At 45.6% G+C, this 21,207-nt stretch overlaps 1 protein-coding gene across 3 annotated transcripts in view; it reads right to left on the reverse strand.

Moving 5' to 3' along the window:
* Positions 1-21,207, reverse strand: part of LOC126548495 (epithelial sodium channel subunit beta-like) — a 71,045-nt gene that overhangs the window by 14,662 nt on the left and 35,176 nt on the right. The window contains exons 8-10 of one of the 3 annotated variants that reach the window (XM_050196705.3): positions 18,266-18,338; positions 11,866-11,987; positions 10,251-10,570 (exon numbers count right to left, since the gene is read on the reverse strand). In XM_050196705.3, the coding sequence (XP_050052662.1) occupies positions 10,516-10,570; positions 11,866-11,987; positions 18,266-18,338 (250 nt within the window). In that variant the 3' untranslated portion in view covers positions 10,251-10,515. Of the gene's footprint in view, positions 1-10,250; positions 10,571-11,865; positions 11,988-18,265; positions 18,339-21,207 lie in introns of those variants that run through there. The other 2 variants (XM_072285259.1, XM_055063374.2) reach the window with 2 other exon arrangements.

The raw sequence follows: 21,207 nt of genomic DNA on the forward strand, positions 1-21,207 counted from the left end.
GCTGAAATGTTGCTCTTAGATAATGAAACCGTTCAATATCACGCGCTTGTACGTTAATACTGACATGTATGTGTGCCTTAGGTGTACCTATGGACTGACTATATCTATACATATATTATTAGGTTTCCTTGTTTCTCCAGCAATATTTCAGTAAACTACCCGTTGACGACCCGTTTCGCGGGAAGAATTCTGAACACGACGTAATATATCTCGCACGGAATGAAAACAAAACGTTATCCGCCAAAAGACTTGTATTACTCGATACCACAAAATGAATTGATGGAATGCGTCACTGACTGTATCGATAAATTTGGAGCAGTTGCTTTCCAGAACGCTTCTGGCATAGCAGAAGGTTCTTTTTTGGAACCTTTGTCCATGCGCCTGAAGTCTACACACATACAATGTAATGATGACATCTTTCTACAGAAAGAGAGTGTGTGTATAGGTTCGTGTATAGCGCCTGTTTTAAGCGACAGCTTTTTAGCTTCAAAAGACAAGGTGTTAAATCAGTGCTTATCAGGGACAAATGTGATGCAGACCTTTAGATTTGTGGTGTTCTTTTTTAGTTTAGTTAGATTTTTTAGTGTTCTTAGATTGTAACAGTCCAGAATTGGGAAAACCAGTCATCATTAGCACTGTCAGAGTTTAAAACAGCCTTGCATCCTCTAATCCTGACTCACGAGCTTCCGGCCGATAACTGTTTAAAGTTTTTTAGATTTGGAAATTACTTTATCATCGTGTCTTGTTTGCTGGCAGTTCAAGCCAAGGGCTAGCAACCCATCCCCTTCCTCAATTCAGCTCACTCAAAAGTAATAAAAAGAAGCATAATTCAATTATGTCTAACCAACGCACTTAACAAGTCATGTGCCCATCGGCTGCAAAGAAGTTTTCATTATCAGGTCAGCCGCCTCAAAGGGGCGCATAACCTCACCATGTGATCATATCTGTTGCAGTAAAAATGGCCAGGCAACTCAAGGAACCTAACATTGTAGACCAGGGTCGAGCAGACACTTCTGGAACCAGGTTTGCTATCATCTCATATGTTCGTGGCATATCTCACAATCTGAAAAAAGTAGGCAAATGAACAGCTGTTCGGGTTTTATTTTCCCCTCGGAAACGTCTTGGTTTGATGTGTGCCCAGATGAATGCAGGACATCATGAAAATAAACAGGTGTGTGCAAAAAAACATGGGCAGAAGCAGGTCGGATGTGTAAAGAAAGTAGTTTATTCTGGTCTCTTGTCGTGTGGTTCATCATATGTTAGCCAAACGGCCAGATGTCTGAATGACAGATTGTATGGGCATCAATATAAGATGGAAATCCAGCTATCGGGTCACATTAGTGCTCATTGTAAGGCTCACAAGTGCACTCCAGATTTTGATAGAAGCTGTGTTTTGAACAGAGCAGATGATCAACTGACAAGGGAGATATTGGAAGCGCTTGAGATCAAGAAGCGTGGTGATGCTTGTATCAGTGAACCCTCAGTTTCTGTATCCACAAAGGAACTGGCGTATCTTGGGAGCGGCGCTTAAGAAGCTGTTGTGTAACGTGTTTTCGTTGCGTGATGCTGATGACGGCACTGTTTTTTCCCCTGATGTTTTGATTCCTGGCAGCAGCTATTTATTCCCGTGTCAAGAAATAAAACGCTCATTCGCTCGTGCGCCTACGTGGTTGTCCCGTGTCGTCTTCTTTCGTCCGTCGTTTTATTTGGCGCCTTCGTTGTAAGCAGCTATTATGCACGAATTGCTTCATAACGAAGAGCAAACATGCCCTCACGCGCTCTCTATACTTGTAATGCGAAAAGTCGGCGTATTCGAGCAGCCCTCGCACGTTTCACATCTGCTCCCTCACGTGCTTGGCTCACGTGAACAACCAAGTCGGCAAGAAGGCTACGGATATGTGCTCGACCTTTGTGGAAAAGCAAACACTCGCGGTCGAATTGACACGGCAGATTATCGCATTGTTTTCTGACGCGCGCCCGCACCACAGTGTTATTTCAGGTATCAGTGAGGTTAAGGTCAAAATACCTAAGCGAATTGCTCGCTTTAAAAAAAGTTTCGATGATACTCCCTAATGCGAAACTTGGTCGGAGTTTGACACGTCTTTTAAATGAATTAAATTATCGGGTTCTACATGCTAAAACAGCTTTCTGGTTAGGAGGCATGCCGTAGTGGGGGGACTCCGTAAGTTTGGACCACCTGGGGTTCTTTAACGTGCCGGGAGTAAACGGGTGTTTTCGCCCCCATCGAATTGCGGTCGTCGTGGCCGGGATTCGAACCCGCGACCTCGTGCTTAGCAGCCCAACACCATAGCCACTAAGCAACCACGGCGGGTGATGCGTGTTTTCATTTCGCAATATATTGAGGCAAAAAATTTGAGACCGAAATCGCCGCACCGACTGGCAGTGGGCCATTGCCGTCCGCGCCTTCGCAGAGAGAGGGGCAGTATGGGAACGCTGGCATGATGAGCGGCATCGGAGCCAGCGGTGGAAGAAGGCGACGACGAACGCGCGAGAATTGGCATGACCGTGTAAGCGTGTTCACGCCGAGGGACGGCGACGCTCAACCCATGGAGGAACGGGCGCCTAATAAATGCGCTCTGAAACAATTAAAATCATTAATGTGTGATAGTACGCTAAGTGCAATATCAACGCACCTCACTGCATGGACGCCAAAAGTGCGGGAGGAGATCACTGTTTCCGCGATATCGATCTCACGAATCCAAGTAGGACTCTTTCCAACCAAAATCATGAGGTCGCTAGCTTTCTCAGTCATAAAGGATGATTGATGTATTTAAGTTAGCTTTCCTGCATAAACTGCTGGACGTTGAGGCCAACTGTTGTGTATGACTAATTTCGTAAGCGCTAATTTGGCTATATACTCCGTACGCTTTATCGCGAAGGGATAGTTATTTGACAAAACTATGGGAGGCAACTCAACTGAAACGGTTGCTGTAAGGCTGACGCCTGATGCCTATGCCGTGCACTGACTCATGGCACAACCACGCTTCCGCGCTTAGGCGTTATATTCAGCGAATTAGGCAGAGACGCGGAAAATTTTTAAGGGCGCATCTTTCATGCTACTACGTTTTTTTTTTTCACTTCCTTTTCGGTTGTGTATTGTTCTCTTCCCCCCCCCCCCCTCCCCCGCCCCCCATCAAGTCGGATATCGTATCTCAGGACAAACGATGCGTTTGTTGAACTTGTTGATTAGGGGGACGAACTTCGTGGCTATGACACACAACTTGAGACTAAGTATATACTATTGCATGAAATGCTGGTTGCCTCGAGCATTTATACTCAAAAAGTGTCGATAGTACCGGCTTCACATTGCTGATGGGCATCGTTGCATGGAATGAATTGATATTTTTTTTTTTTTTGCCGCTTTCAATGTCCATGAAAAGCAACCAGAAACCGCTTTTTTTTTTATTTCACCCGGACCTCGCATCTCTACCACTAACCTATTACTACGTGTACAAACCGGACCTTCCAATGTCAGTGGGTAAAAGCCGTTAACTTCAGTGTGTCGAGCCCCTAACTGCGCGAAGAAGGCAGATTTTCGCCGTGATTGAGAACACGTTCTCAAACTCTGACCAGTGTTGGCGCCGACCGATGGAAGATCTTCACGGGCGCCCACTTTAACCCGCATATCAAATTTATGATTTAGCTTATTAGAATTATTTATCCAGCGATGAATAAATAAATACAAAATACTGCAAGTTCAACTGGGCCCAACCATAAGGCTGTAAAAGTACACAACAAGAAAAATGCAGAGGAGCATTCAGAGAACAAACAAGTCACATTCTAATTGAAAAAGTGTATCATCAATAATTAATGCACCCGCCGTGGTTGCTCAGTGGCTATGGTGTTGGGCTGCTGAGCACGAGGTCGCGGGATCGAATCCCGGCCACGGCGGCCGCATTTCGATGGGGGCGAAATGCGAAAACACCCGTGTACTTAGATTTAGGTGCACGTTAAAGATCCCCAGGTGGTCCAAATTTCCGGAGTCCCCCACTACGGCGTGCCTCATAATGAGAAAGTGGTTTTGGCACGTAAAACCCCATAATTCAAAAAAATTCAATAATTAATGCGCTCTGAAGAATCAGTATCGCTTAGCAATGAGAGTGGTAGATCGTTTCATTCCCCTATGGACCGTTTTATCGGCGAGGAGGAACGCAGCTTGGAACCAGCGCGGCGCCTCGTTCTCCTCCTCGCACTGGTATGCGCGGACGGCCGTTTCTCCCAGCGGCAGCTTAGAAAGGTAGCGGTGTCACTGGAAATTAGTGAAATTCTAACGTGTTTCGTCTGTGATTGCTGCGATGGCTACCAAGGTGAAGAAGAATAAGAAGAATAAGAACTATTCATTTCCATATCACAAAATACCGGCAAGCAAACGCTTGTCGGACCTGTAGCCAAAGGCTGGTTGAAGGTCCGATAAGGAAAATACAGGCAATACCTGCATTTTGTATCTACAGACAAACCTGTATGCTGCATTTGGCTCGATAATTAACTTTCGGAAGCGATTGTGAAGTGCATCTTCAGCCGCGCTGGCTCGGTGGACTCCGCCACTGAGGTTGGAGACAAGCGTCGGCTCTGGATTGCTATCATAAACAGAAAGCACTTGAAGTCATCAGCTTCGTCACGTATACGTTGAGAAGATTTTGCTTTCGGTGAAGTAACTACGACAAACTCGGCACCTATGACCAAACTAGGACGTGAACGAAAGCTGCGTGTTCGAGTCGGTGAACTTGTGCGAATGGACGAAGTCAACTGTTTATTCGTACGCGCACATTAAAAATTTTTCTGTTCAAATGTGTTCTAAGATTATTATGCTTGGCGACAAAAGTACTGGCGGAAGTTGAGTGGGGACGTAATATGGAAACAGTACGTGCCGACGAAGAAAGTGAAGCTGTGTTCTTTTTCGCTCTGTAACCAAAGCCATGTCTACCACGTGCCGTCCGCTCCTAGCTATAGTTGACATGGCTCTCCCGCGTTACCGAATCTCGCCGGGAAGCAGTCTGGCCGATGTCGCGCATTGCGCGCTGTATTACTTCGGCAAATAAAGTTGCTGTTGCAGAGAGCAGTTGTTCGTTTTTCCGCTCTCTCGAGTCGGGGAGGTGCCTTTGCACAGGCACCATACCAGACCTATAGGAGTGCGCATGTTTTTTCAACGCGTCGCACGCGTCTGGTTGATCTCGCCATATTCGCTACCACTGTAACCAGGTCGTTCTGTCGTGTACTTTTTGTTAATGATAATTCATTTCGAATTATTTTATAAGTCTTTACTTTATAAAGCTTGGTGCTGGGGTATCAGGTATACAATGCTTGGAAAATCGTACTGCAAAAGTTTTAGGAGCACGAAAGCTACTAAAACTTGTTTCCTCGGAGCTTCGCCAGTTAAGTGGATTGGGATGTTTACGCTTGTGCGGCACACCGAATGGCACAGAGACAACTCCGATTGTTAATTGTTACCCGAGTCATAACATAGTAGTGTGCTATGCTATAGGCATACAAATATCGACAAGTTGCACGTATGTTACGTATCGACAATGTTCAGACTTGACTCTCCTCCGATTCCGATCGCGAGCAGCGCTGTGGCATCGCCTTTAGGCCCATTTCCTTTAAATATTGCGGCTATATCACAGTTAAGAGCTTAGTAACGGCACGCTAAGAAGTTTCCCCATCGCAAAATTTTAATTGCCGCTACCTCTTAGGAAAACTTGAATTAACTTGCACGAAACACATTCCACAAGACCTAAAATTCCATCACTGGACCTAATATGTGGTGGTAATACGTGAGGAAGGTGATGTACATTCAAGACGGCTAATATATATATTACGAATCATAAGCAATGATGCTAAATAATGATAAGCAATGACGAACTACGAATGATTAGCGCAAGTCATTGGATTTGCTGATCCGCCGATCAGACGTGGTAATTAAACCTGCGGATAAAGGTTGCGCAATAGCAATAATGGATAAAGTCTACTAGCTGAAATAATGATACCGACAATTAGAAGATAAGGCATCCTATATGGAACCCGCGAACTCCCGCTTTCCTCTGCTACAGCGCCGCAAGGTTCCGCGATGTTCCCGGTCTACTTAAGCATGCGGCACCGACAGTGCCTAAACTGCTGCTCCGTGAGGGAACCTTAGACATCGCGGACAATGGAGGGACCCAGGTTCTGGAAGAGTTAAAACAACTCATCAAGAATATTCGCCAACAGCGACCACAAGCGGAGAATCTACTTGAGCCTCTGCCACTGCCCCGAGGTCTGAACCCCCGCCACCGAGGAGCGGGCAAACGCTTCGTCCAACTGGTTCAACAGAGAAGCGTCCCGATTCCTGAGCCAGGTGCTCCGCTTCTGCCATTGGACAGAGCTGGGACATAGACCACGTCTTCCAAGAGACGCCGCCTTGGAGGGTCCTGTCCGCCGACGGTCTTCATCCCAGCATTGAAGGCGTGACGATGCTGGCGCTTCATTGCAGGCGCCTGCTGACCACCAGCCCAAGCCGCTGGCACCCACGCCAGCAGACTCCACATCCTACCGGGAACGCGACCGCCACGGATACCGACTCACCGCGCGCGCCACCTCCCCAGTCCCAGAAGCCGGTCTCCCCTCCAGCACTGCCGCATACGGCCTAGAACCTTCGCAGCAATGCCGACGTCTCTCGGCGACCGAGGCAGCCGCTTGGTAACTGACACTTGCAGGGTTCAGGTACGGTTCAGATACGCAGCCTCTAATTTGGTACCGACGGGCTTGTGCTTCAAGCTAAATCCGGCAATGACAACACTATTATATTTATAGATCGGGATGCAGAGGCAAAGTGGAACAAAACACTTCTAGATGCGCCGCTAAATCACATGAAAATCATTATTGACCACCGTAGACGCAAATGTCACGAACTAGAACGAGCTGACCACTCCCTAATATGAGGGTAACGACTTAGTTAAGCATGAAAAAAAAGTAAGAGAGGCAAAAGAGCGTAAGAGTCGAAAATTAGAGTGGGTTGGCGTACCTCAGACAATTTCCATCAGTGCGAATGTGCCAGCCACTATCGCAAATATAAACAATGGCGTAGAAACAACGGTGGCTAATCTTTCGTCTGCCCCGTTATCTGTTTCCGAAGTTATTCTACTGTCTAAAGGCCTCACATTCTTTCCGGCAAGTGGTAAATGTAATGAATTTCAGTAATATCAGGATTTCAATAATAACAGCCTTCCCCGGAGCACAAGGAAAAACGTGGTCGCTGTCTAATCAGAGGGTCAGATATTTGGAAATGTATATATCTGCCATCCAAAAAGATATCATAGTGGCATGCTCAAAATTAAAACTCTTTCGACACAACTTGTCGCATGAAGAGCGAGTCATTGGAGTTGTGAGCCGCCGATCAGATGTGGTAGAATAACCTGCGGATAAAGGTGGCGCAATAGCAATATTGGATAAAGTTGACTAGCTTAAAGAAGGATACCGACAATTAGAAAATAAGGCCTTCTATATAGAACTCGCAGATGTCCCCACTAAATTGTTTGAATCAGAAATAGGCAGCGAATTAAGTTCACTGCATGAGGAAGGAAAAATATATAGAGCTATATAGCAATGGAGCCGATCCAGCCAGCCCAGGTCGTTTTGATTTGCTTCCTAAAATCCACAATACTAACAACCCCGGTCGCGCCACTGTCTCAAGCAACGGCACAGTAACCGAAACAATTTCAAGTGCCTTGGATTTCATAATTAAGGAAATAGTTCCGATCATTCAGTTTTACATTAAGGACACTAACAAATTTCTTTGCATAATAAGTGGACTAGAGATCCCCAAAGATAGCTTCCTAGTTACAATGGACGCTGTATCTCTATACACAAACCTACTACAAGCAGATGGCATTGACGCGAGAGTGAAGGCAAACACGCCTGAAAGTTTAGACGAGGACACGCTGTCAACACTACTGCGGTTAGTACTAGGGTACAATTACTAGGTGACAAAAACTGTAAAGTAATGTTTAACAGTCACCGAAGAGAACAGCAGTTTACGATAGGTAGCGAGGCACTGGAAGTGGTAAGGGAATACATCTACTTAAGGCAGGTAGTGACCGCGGATCCGGATCATGAGACTGAAATAATCAGAAGAATAAGAATGGGCTGGGGTGCGTTTGGCAGGCATTCTCAGATCATGAACAGCAGGTTGCCATTATCCCTCAAGAGAAAAGTGTATAACAGCTGTGTCTTACCAGTACTCACGTACGGGGCAGAAACCTGGAGGCTTACGAAAAGGGTTCTACTTAAATTGAGGACGACGCAACGAGCTATGGAAAGAAGAATGGTGGGTGTAACGTTAAGGGATAAGAAAAGAGCAGATTGGGTAAGGGAGCAAACGCGAGTTAATCGCATCTTAGTTGAAATCAAGAAAAGGAAATGGGCATATGGGCAGGACATGTAATGAGGAGGGAAGATAACCGATGGTCATTAAGGGTTATACGGACTGGATTGCAAGGGAAGGGAAGCGCAGCAGGGGGCGGCAGAAAGTTAGGTGGGCAGATGAGATTAATAAGTTTGCAGGGACGACATGGCCACAATTTGTACATGACCGGGGTAGTTGGAGAAGTATGGGAGAGGCCTTTGCCCTGCAGTGGGCTTAACCAGGCTGATGATGATGATGATGATGACAATTACTTCGAATTTGAGGAGAAACAGCTTCTACAGATAAGCGGAATGACAATGGAAACAAAGACGGCTTCTAATTATCCGAATATATTTATTGCATCGCCCGAAGAGCCCTTTCTTGCGGCCAGATCTTCGAAGGCGCTCATATACAAAAGGTTCTTAGGCAACATACTCCTTATGTGGCACCACGGCGAAGAAATTCTCGTTAGATTCGTAGGACATAATAATTAAGCTCATCCATCAATTTCTTTCACACACAGTTGTTATAAATCAACTCTAAACTTTCTTGACGTCGCTGTACAAATTATAGATAATTGAATATTCACAACCTTATGTAAACAGCCAACAGACCGCGAACATTACCTTCATTTCAAAAGCAGCCATCGACAACATTGCAAGAAAGCCATCCCGTATTACCGAGATAATGTAGCGCGAAGACACAATTACACAGAAGACACAGAACACGTCACAGGCGCTACTAACTTTATTTGAAGGACAGCGAGAAGAGTACATATTCTCTTTCCCACACGCAGGCGCACCTACCACTGCCGAGGGCAATTATCTTATTAGCTCACTTATTATCTTATTATCTTATTAGCTATTAGACATTAGCTCACGCGCAGTTTTATATTTACGTAGTGTAATCTTTTTAGCTCGCGACTCTCTCCCTCAGGTGCTTTCTTCTTCGTTTTTTTTAAATTTTTTCTGCTTTTCTCGGTCTTTACACACACGCACACACGTATATATATATATATATATATATATATATATATATATATATATATATATATATATATATATATATATATATATATATAAAAATATACACAGGGTGTTTCAGCAAACACTTTCAAAAATCTTCAATAAAAGTTGCCTGTGGCAGGTATCACAATTCCAGTTCATGAGCTGGTCTACTCGAAGCGGCGGACGATACTTGCACAAAAAATTTAGATGAGAAATTGACTAATTAATAAGCATTCACTAATCACATTTTAATACTAATTACATTATGGCCCATATTGCAATTTTCAAATTATAGCCGTGGAGTTCGCAAGGCGAACCAACTTAGAACGAATTTTCAAGAAGACAAAAGCTACGAGATATAAATTCCCGAACTTTGCGGCGAAATGCATTGGCGTTTCAGTTAATTTGTTAACAAAACGTCGTTTCTAATAAAGGGAAAATGAGACATCCACCTAACCGTAGCTAAGTGCTACAAAGGAAACCCATACGGGTTCCTCGAAAGAAAAGCTTCGCAGTTGAAGAAAAATTAGTCCTGGTCCGGGACCCGGGACCACCGCCTTTCCGGGGCAGCCCATCTGAGCTAACCAGGCGGCTAGCAGATAGCAGTCGAAGTCTAATTTATCAACCACTCAGAAGCAAAGGCAGGAGTTTGACGTAATAGTTCTGCGGAAGCCCTCAAGGTGGAGAGAAGTAATATCCCGGAACCAGAGGACCATTCGCACACTAACTACTGCAGAACAGAAGTACTCGATTAACAGAGCAGGAACTTCTATCTGTAGCTCGGGCCGTACAAAAATTCCGGCCGTTGGTTGGGCGGTATATAACTCCGTAGTAAAACGTTTCAGTGTGGATATCCATCAGTTTATTATGTGGTATCAGCAGGTGTAGAAGCGTGAGACAGCGCTGCTCGCTTGCTCAGAAAAGCTCGTTCAGTTTCGCAAAAAAAAAAAAAAAAAGCACTCGCGGCAGCTGTTTCACAAAGTGCATTCTTGCTAGTCACACAGCCGAGCGTTTGAGGCGTACAAGCGCGAGCGTGCGCGTCGCTTGATCTATGCGAGCGGATATAGGGTTCCGCCGTCCTCCAGCCGACGTCGGCTGCGTGCGAAGGCCTCAGAAGCGTTGCTTCAGCCGGAAGACCATCACGGCTTGGTCAGCTGTCTTCCCTCTGCACAAACGGAAAGGGGGCAAACGGACGCATCTGCAGGCCAAACGTACATACGCTTACATGTATACTCGAAACGAATGTTTTAACTGAGGCGCGCACAGGCCCAGTACTGAAACTTTTTATGCTTCTCTTTTTGTCACGCTATCATAACAAGTGTCATTTTTATTTCTCTCTTTCTCTCTCTCGATCTCGGTCTCCCTTCGTTGTTCTCTTCCGTTTTCAATGCATATTAACGTACGGAACCATCCATAAATGTAAAACAGGCAGTAAAAAAAGGTGACAACAGCTAATGTACTGATCAACGGCGCTGATTAGCCAATCAAGTTGATTTATTTTGACGTAGAATCTAATATAATGCGCAGCGTGCGCGACAATTTTCGCACCGATTTTTCACTGGCACAGAAATGCGTACCGTATAAAGCAGGCATTAAAGATAATTTTAAATATTTATGTCAATATTTTCTCGTTAAAAAAGTTTATACTTCAAAGATTCCATTCCGCTTTACCGGGAAGAAAAGAAAGAAAGGTGAAAGTTATGTATGGGGTCTATATATAGACAAAGACATAATATAGCGCCATATTTAATTTCTTTTTAGTCGAGCAGTACGCATTTGCTAGTAAAAAGATTGGGAACTGTTTTATTATGGAGAGAACGCTGTTGTACTGCTGCTTAGTTACGGCTCAGCTGTGCAATGACGCCTGAGACGGCCTTCTACCTCAGCAATGTCGGCAGTTGGGCCATTCGGTTGTCATCCGTTTCTCTTTGGCCGCGAAACGGGGACATAAGCAAACACATGAGGAAAGGGGACAGACGCTAACTGACATTTTTTTAAAAATGAATAACGGAAAGCAAATACAAAACCAGAGCATGCGTACACATACACATTCAGAGAAAAGCTTGCTCCGAAAATCTGTTTCCCATTCGGAATAATTGACACTGATGCCAAATTATCAGAGTTTCTTTCCAATGTGGAAACACTCGCACGATCTCGTTGCCACGCCCACTTATTTTTCGTCTCTATATGTAGTTAACACGCATGTGTGGACAAACAAAACGACGTACAATCGGCGCAGAGATGCGAACAGGGTATTATACTTTCAATTTGTTGTAATGTTCGCGCCAGCCGCTCATTTAGGCAACACGCTCTTCGCCCAGTGGAAACATTTCCACAAGAAGGGGGTGTATAGATGCACACTACACTTGCAACCACAGGATACAAGATAATTTCTGTGCTTCACATCACAATGACCGCCAGCCGAGATGTCCTGCAGCAAATAGTAAGGATACCACTCACCTCTGCATTCGCTTCGCTAATATTTTGGCCATGTGCGCTTCAAGATTAAGGAGCACCGATAGCAACGAGAATCCCAGCCATATTCCGATGTATCCTCCGAAATAGCCGAACGCTTCTACTATCTGCAGTTTACAAGAGAAAGGGGGATAAAAGAAAAAAAGGATGTAAAATAGATGAGCTGTATAAATTGGCAAAATAAACAGCCGCACTGCCTCAGACTAAAATGTACCGGAAACCGGACTCAGGCAGCTGGATCACTCGCACTCGTGGGCTAACTCACAATCACGGAATCGTGTGCTCAGACTAAGAGCTTTATGAATGTGACGGACTTTAAAAAAGAAAGTTACCGTGATCTTTCACTTCCCGAGAGCAGGATGCGCCCAAGCGTACGCTTGATAATCCCTTTTTCTGTATTGTGCGTAGAATGTTTTAAAAATGCTTTGATTGTGTGTAAGTGTGGTGGTTTTCTTCAAGGCTTATTCTTTGTTTGTTTTATTTCCGTTTTTCAATCTTTATGAAGTGTAAAGTAGCATTAGGAAAGATGAGGCACTGTAAAAAAAAAAGCACAGTCTTTATTATTAGCAATTTGTACTATTCGCACTATTAATTTTCCCTTATTATCCTTCTTCCTCTTCTGGAGTCTCCTGGGAACGCCAAGCACGCGCCCAATGCCGGACTTGTTCAGCTCGTGCTCTGCGATAGGCGACCACTTCAGGGTCGGTACGCTGGCGCTCGGCCAGCCGCCGCTTGCGTCGCTACTCCGCCTTTCTTTCACTTTTTTTCTTCTTTAAAAAAAAAAAAATCCGCCTTTCTCGCTCGGCGTCTTGATGACGAGACAAACCCGGTAGAACCCGGTGCGCCATTCCCTCCTCCACGCCCAGGCACCTTCCTGCTGTAGCGCTAACTTCCCTCGCGGCAACGCGCATAATTTCGCCGATTTCACACACGGGCGTGTACACTTGCGCGTAAAAAAAAATTATTGCATAGGAATTCCTCAGGATCAAATAAAGTTCGTTGTCTGTCTGTCTGTCTGTCTGTCTGTCTGTCTGCGATAGGAACTATACGAGTGCTCGAGAGGCAATCGCACCGTCTTGCTTTCACGGTATCAAAGCGCATGCGTGACCCGCGCGTGGCGAATTAGGCCTCCAGAGACACGGCTGCAAATGCGGCGCACCATTCTATACGCTCCGCTGAATCGACTCTATACCCGAGCCAGGGCAGCGTTCTGGCTTCCGATGCTGGACGCACACGTGACATTATCGTTGCTGCTGAACAGTTGTGCACGCACCACACTGGTGCTACACACATTAGTCTGAGCGGAACAGAGAGTAGTATGAACGTCGAGCTAAATCTATCGAATCTTTTCTTTGGGCGCTGACCAAGGCCAGCAGTTTTCCTTCGGTCTCGTCTCGTGCATCGTCGAGACGCGACGCCCGTACAACGTGGCTGGCAGGGGACAAATCAGTGACAGACGGTCGCTACACCTTGCTACTGCTTTCAGTGCTTCGCCATCGGGGTGAAACTGCCATTTTTGTAATGTAATGGATAAGTTATCGATTTACATTTTTAAGAATTATTCAGCTATATTTATGGCCGTAACAGGTGACGGTGAGCAGTTGCATTTCAAGTTGAACGAACTAATTGTAATTGTACTGAGTTAACTTGTTCCCTGTAACGTTTTACAAGATTGCACAGGGCATAAGAAAGCTCAGAGCACACATACCAGACTGCGAGTAGATTTTATACACAACGTACACCGACATTGCACAAATATATTTATGAAACTTCAAGAGAAGGTCATATAGCATAACTTTTTTTTAAAATGAAATCTCTTATGCCCCCCTTGAAATGCGCCCGTGCACGGGAAACGAACCCGCGACCTCGCGTACAGCAGGAGAATTCTACAGCCGCGGAGCCCCCGCGGTGGATCTGGGCATGCGCACGCGCGTAGGTTCATTATGCGCTTTAGGAAATATTATTATTATTATTATTATTATTATTATTATTATTATTATTATTATTATTATTGTTGTTGTTGTTGTTGTTGTTTAATGTTCGGATCTACTAGCTTCTGTTTCACTGCGGGTTCCACAGAAGACTATCAGGAAACATTGACCCTTGCACGTTCCTGACTCTTTCAGCAGGCATTTGCACTTTCCACAGAATTGGAAGTCTGTATAACTCATTTTCTCCATCTTGATGTATTTCAAAACGCGTTATCTTCTTTCTGTTCCGAGCTTCACCCTTTCTCTTGAGCCTTCTTTCTAGCTGCACTGCTCTCCTGTCTTCACATAGTTTCTCTCTTCTTCCGTATGTGTACTCCATCCAGAAATTGTAGGTTATTGGTGCATTGTTGATTAATTATGTAGCTGTTTATCATGTTGTTTTTTACGTTTGTGCTTCGTCAAATTTTTCTTACCCCTTAAATTTTGTTGGAGTTGCCTTAATTGCTGCCTTCTTTTGTTTTTGTTTCACTGCGTCCCAGCACTCAGACTTTAGTGTTGTTCGTTGGCACACAAATAAGTTGACCCATCGAGCGATCGATGTCGCCACGCACCGCGGTGGCTTAATTAGCGGCTATGGTATTGCTCTGCTAAGCATGAGGTCGTGGTATTGTTGGCACTCGGGGTAGCGCTTAGGCTAGGGATCCTCCATGCCATAGGGGTGACTACGTCCGGGAGTAAGAGTGAAAGATAAGGGATTTATTTTACATTATTCACATATTGAGACATGCAGTCAGATTCTAGTCAGGACACACATGTCTGCAGATATCATCATGCACACGCCTGCAGACTTCAGGGCCCGTCAGCACACCTCAAAGGTGTCTTCTTTTAAGCAGTTCTTCTTTCCTAGTTCCCTACACAAGGGAATTCGATGACCTTGCTGTGGCCAATCAGAAGGGTCGCACTGTTCACAGAACTCTGCCTCTGATATCCAAACTTCGAAGCAAGGACGAGGCAGCCTGGAAACAGGTGTTCGTGCTCCTACCACGAAAGTCGTGATGCTGGTTCCTTGCTCTCCGTGACGCTCTTGTCAGGGTCAGGAGACTGGTCTTCACGCACGACACCGCTTCCACGGAGGGCGGCGAATGTTGTCGCTTATAAGTGAGCTTCTTTGCCTGTGCATCACAGTCGTTGTTGGGCCCCGTCTCCGCGTAGGCGGGCGATGATGAATCCGCGAGGGAAGCACCCAAAGAATGCGCACTGACGACTCGCGGCGCTTGTTTCTCGTCACAGTCGGGGTCTGGCACTGCATCGGGGGAAATGTCCAAGGAATGCTCATCGCCGACGTAACAGTATCAAATCCCGGCCGCGGTGGCCGCATTTTGATGTGGGCGAAATGCTAAAACGGCCGTGTCCCATGCATTGGGGACACATTAAAGGTGCCCTGGTGATCAAAATTAATCTAGAGACTTCCACCACGGCACGGTTCATAGTCAAATCGTGGTTTTGGCACGTAAAACCTCATACTTTAATTCAATCTATCGGTTAATTGATTACGCTATTTCACGCTCCTGCATCTTTCGGGAGGCACTCGCCGTTCCAGAGACTGCGAAGTCTGTACAACGGTAATATTGTCCCTCTTTATATCTGTCGAAACGGTTTGTCTTCGTTCTGATCGGAGCCATCCTTCCCATTCAAGTTCATTCTCCCTCACTTTTTACTCTCTTTCCTTATTCCATAGTTTTGTCACATAGCTTTTTTGCCTTTTTTCTTTATTTCTCTGTGCATCAGTATATTCAGACCTCTGGATGTGCTTGAACACAAAAATAAAAGATTGATTGACTGATTCATTCATTCATATGCGCAAAGCATATGAATGAATCTGCTGCCACATCTGCCACATCTGCTGCCACATCTTCGCCAGAAACCGCCGAATTTTATAAATGGCATTTCCTTGTCGTAGGAGGCACTCTGCGAAACCAAGGGAGTCCCATATATTATTCGGCATGATGTGGACGCTAACTGTGCCGGATCAGCGCACGCGCAGAAACACCATGCGCCCAGTACGTGACTCGCTCGCATAGGTGTCGAACGATCGCTCCCGTTTTCTACGTAGGCAGCCGACGAGCGCCAAAGGGGCGTAATTTGACGCTTCGCTAGCCTAAGCTTTTTTTTTTCAGCGTGACTTGATCCGCGTGTGCGCGCGCGCGCGCACGCAGAGGTTCGTCTATTCTGTAAAACGTGCGAATTACGCACGCGCCTGCATTTCAGCGGCTATGGGCACGTTTGCCCGCGCAGTTGCCTATAGCTGCCTGCATATCTGCTCGAGACCCGCCGTGGTTGCTCAGTGGCTATGGTGTTAGGCTGCTGAGCACGAGGTCGCGGGATCGAATCCCGGCCTCGGCGGCCGCATTTCGATGGGGGCGAAATGCGAAAACACCCGTGTACTTAGATTTAGGTGCACGTTAAAGAACCCCAGGTGGTCGAAATTTCCGGAGTCCTCCACTACGGCGTGCCTCATAATCAGAAAGTGGTTCTGGCACGTAAAACCTCATAATTAAATTATTAATTAGCTGCTCGAGCTACTAGTGCGCGTGTCTGAGCCTGTATCCGGATGCGAGCATCATCGCGCTTCGGGCAGTTCGTCGTGCCTCGCATATACACCGATTTCCGGCGGCGCGGTGGCTTGTGGCTAAGGCGGTCTGCTGCTCTGGTCGAGGGTTCGGCTCCCTGTCGCGACGGCTGCGTTTCGATGCGAGAGAAATGCGAAGACGCCTATGTGAGCGTCAGTTGAGGTGCTCCTCAAAGAGGCACCAGTTGGTAAAGACTTATTTCCTTCTGTACTACGACGTCTCTCATGTACCGGATGTTGCTTTGGGGCGTCAAAACCCGTAATTCGCATATGACCTATATACCGCGAAGCGAGCATACTTCCACTTCATTACAGTCGTTTATATACGCAATTTTCAAGCCGCAGTCCCAACGTTCAAAAGATCAAGCGGCAGGCAAGAATACACGCGGTTTGATGTTGTCCGTTTGTTTTGTATTCTTACGTTAGGAAGCAGAAATTAAAATTCAATTCTGCAGCCTTACAGGTCGGAACCACGATCTGATCACGAGGCACGCCGTAGTGGGGGACACCGGATTCATTTTTACCAGCAGGGGATATTTAACGGGCACCTTAATCTAACTTAGACGAGTATTTTTTAATACGTATAAATATTCATTCGCGTGTACCCCAGAAAAATCTGTATGTCACGCGAGAAGTGTCCGCAGAACATGCGTAATTTACGAAGACATTTAATCGCTATAATAGTGTAAATGTAAATGATCGGTAGCTTTATAAGCGATAAGTAACAATTGAAAACTAAAAATGAATTGATCAAAGAGAATTTTGTTAACAAAATTGTGTCCATAACGTGAGAAGCGTGACACCTTACTCATAGGGATACATAGAGCTCCATAGAATATGGATGGGGAAGCCTATAGTAGGGGTGGGCCAACTTGACATTTGGGGTTGGGCCAACTGAAATTTGGGAAACAAAAGCAAAAGCGACAGCCGCGAGCAAAAGAATGCTTACGCATTTGTAGACAGTTCTCAGTATTTCGGCATATCTTTGGATTTCATCCCCGTCTAACGAGGCAGCTGCGCGCTCGGAAGAACACCCGCGACCTCAGCAGCGCAATGGATGCCACTAAGCTATTACTAAGGAGAAATAGCGGCCGTGGTAAGCAAGCACCGCATGGGTATCCAAATGGGTTCCATTTGAACCTCGACCTTCTCCATTGTGCAGTTCGCGAACCAGTCGACGAGGGACACACCTAAATATAAGTGTATTTCTGTCTCCAAAGTATGTACTACAGGTACGTAGTTCAGAGATACAACATACACAGATGCTGGACGTCAGCATATCTAAATACCTCGAACGAACTATTTTGGCATGTCATACGGGCCCAGTGTTGATGATTGCAGAGCCAGTCCCTATACGTTGACTTTTTCTTTTTCTTGGCTTTAGCGGAAAAAAAGAAACGCGCACACCTTTCAGAACTGCCCAATACCCGCCGCGGTGGCGCCGTGGCTCCGCTGCTGAAGTCGAGGTTGCGGTGGCCGCGTTCACATAGAGGCGGAATGCAAAAAAAGAAAAAAAAAAAAGAGGAAAACGCTCGTACAGCGTGCTTTGGGTGCACGTGATAGAACCACGAGTGGTTAAAATCAATTCGGACAGGCCTCCACTACAGCGTCCCTCGCAACACACTGTGCAGTTTTGGGACTTTCAAGCGACAGAATTTACACCGCACCGACGAGCCGACGTGGCCAGCCACGGCTCGTGATGAAATGAGGAGCAAAAAAAATCACGCGAACCATTGCTCCTGGTGCATATAGCGGGCAACATAACAGAACACACTTGCGCGGTTTAGCTGCGTGCCTTACGTCAGAGGTTTTGTTCCGTTCTTACCGAAAGATTAGGCTGATACTGCAGGACTCGTTGCGTATCGGAGGAAAATTTTACTACGAAGGTGAACTTGTCTCTGGAAGGACAGAAGAAAAGCTGTAATGAGAATTGGTTCGCAGCAAGTCGGCACGAATTGCATGTGAATTGCACGAACAGTCGGGGAGACGACAGAAAATAGGTGCAGCAACACAGCGTTCAGCTCCGCTGGCCCCCTGCCGCCATCACACCTCTGGCAACATGAATCTAAGCACCTGATACGGCTTAATCAGAGCCGAGTTATAAGACTAAAATGTTTATGCCTCTTCCTCGCGCTCACATGTGTTTTCAAAGGCGCCGCACAGCGACTCGGAACTATGATGATATATACGGGAGGGGGGGGGGGGCAGATAACTTTAGCTGAGGTACAAAACGGAGAGAGAAACATTTCTTATGATTGAAAAGCAGATCTAGACGTCGGCCTGAATCAAAGTTCTGACCTGCTACTCAGCATGGGAGAAGGAAGCCTTGAGTAACATAAATATATATATATATATATATATATATATATATATATATATATATATAGCGAGAGAGAGAGAGAGAGAGCTGTTAATGATGAGGGCGAAGATGGGGGTGATAGGGTGAACTTGAGCATTCAATACTCTTCACACTCTCAAGTCTAGTCCGCTCTGGTGCCAGAATTCGATGACAGCCTTTACAACATCGCGCCGACAAGAATGCGGCCAAAAAGTACGCCGAAGCATTCTAGGAGGATGCGACCACGTTGTTAGCTATATTGTACGTAGCAAGTCACGCTATTTTTGGTATTTTGCCTAATTGAATAAATAATCAAGCAAAATCAGGCCACTTGGCAAATATTAACGTTAGGGTCAACCTTTCAACGATACAGTCGTGCAGCGTTTTGAAATTATCCAATTGAGAAGCTGCTACCGTCCTGCCTGTTAAGTATTAATTTCTTCTGCGTCGTAAAGAAAGCCCGCCAAATATTAAAAAAAACTAAAATAAAACAAAGCACGTGCCGTACGTGCGCGGATTGCGCGCATCGAATGCAGCGCTCTCAAACGTGCATGCGTATGAACGAACACCGCATTCATCCTGGTACATGCGCTGCCCGATCTGCTTATCGTCGCTGTTACGAACCGCTGCGAGCGAAGCACATCACTGGCGTAAATTGCGCAGTCAACGCATGCGCCGTTGACCTGACGCTTTTTTAAAGCGGCAGCGCTCGTTGTCGAGCCTCAAGTGAGCGCTGATTTGTACTGTTGAACAAGAGCCAGGACGCAAGATGGCTGCACCGAGATGTAGCTTGGGATTTCCTTGCGCCGATCCGACAGCTCACCAACCGTGACACCCCGTGACGGGACTCCCTAAAGGCGCGCGCTTTAAATTGCAGTCATTATCGTTCTTGTTTTGTGAACTGCCTCAAACAAATATGAATTTAGGGTTCGATGAATGATATTTTTTTTTCTTCGAAAGGGGCAGGTCATCAGTGCAGCAAGTGTACGCCTCGAAGCGCATCATTCATTTCAGAGGAAGCGTTGGCTCGGGGGTTCCTATCTAAATACACGGGAACGGAGAAGTCGTTTTTATCGGCAACCACTGCTCCGAATTTGATGAGGTGTCTAGCATTTAAACGCAAAAGTTAAAATCAAGTTACTGTAGGAAACGCATTCCTTAATTTAAGCCATCGAGCTTTTTTTTTTTTTTTTTCACAAGAATTGTTCCAAATCGCGAAATTGAAAAAAAAGATAGCGTATGGAGTTTACAAGTCTAAATAAGCAATAAAAGCGATGTCCCAATTCTATCAACTGCACTTAATACTAGCTGTGAAGCGCACAAGATTGATGTATTACAGGCTGCTCTGGGATATGCCACTAATTTGTTAGCGGAACTTTTGCAAAACCCTCCTAAACATTGTAACAGTTTTAGGAACGCTGAAAATTCAGGTATAAATTTTTCCTCTTGAGATTGTTTAACAGATGCTGTTTATCGAACTGCCAAATCAATTTCTCGGTACAAAGTTACAGCTTTGTAAATTTCGTGCTTCAGTTTCTTTTATTTTTTACAGCTTACCGAAGTTTAGCAACTTTCGCGAACCCTTTCAACCCCTAAATCAAAATTTTCCAGGCTAGAGTCAATAGGACTTACATTTTTTAGCTACCTGAAGTAGAACACATTTCACTTAAATGGTTCCAGTGGATGTCTAAAAAAAGCATCTGTACGTTTCACATCTGTTTGAGCAAGGAAATTGGAGTTGGCGATGGAGCTAAAGGTTCCTCTTCATTAAAGCTGAAATTCGTGCTAGTTGGTTTGTCATAATCGCCAAATACCAGCGCGTAAAAAACAAAGGATGAACGTAAAGATACATATCCAGCGCCGTGTATGCGTCTTAATATTAAGCGATGTTGCATGTGCCATCGTATACAGGGTGTTTGGCGTGTCTGCTCGGCCGTTTTCACACCGATTAAAGTGGGCCAAACCCAGAGATGGTGCAAAGGCTACACGTATAGGCCGATGCCGGAGATGATGTAACGAAAAGTGGGACGATCTCAGAGACAGTTAAATCCGCGGGCCCGTGGGTCACTTGAGTCTAGTGATTTTTGTAACCGCGTTCTTGGCGCCTTGCAAGGGTAGGCACGCATTCGCTATGCTGCTAGACTCGGTGAAAAACAAGAACAGTTACATGCGTGTTATCGCGAAGACAAATGACAAAATACTACTGCGACTAAATGGTAAAGCGCGAAGTTTTTTTGTTTTCTTTCGGGAGGGGGGGGGGGGGGGCGTCGTTGGGAAGTAAACTAAAGTTTCATACATCATGCGTCTCTTTGCACAGCATTTAACTGGAACGAAAGGAAAAGTGATAAACCGGCCGTAATTTTTTGTATGTCTGAGCTATTCAGCGCTACTGCAAGCGCAGCCACGATCAGCAAAGCCCAAGAGGGTTC

This window comes from Dermacentor andersoni, chromosome 1 (genome assembly GCF_023375885.2).
Source record: "Dermacentor andersoni chromosome 1, qqDerAnde1_hic_scaffold, whole genome shotgun sequence".
Taxonomy (NCBI): Eukaryota; Metazoa; Arthropoda; class Arachnida; order Ixodida; family Ixodidae; genus Dermacentor; species Dermacentor andersoni.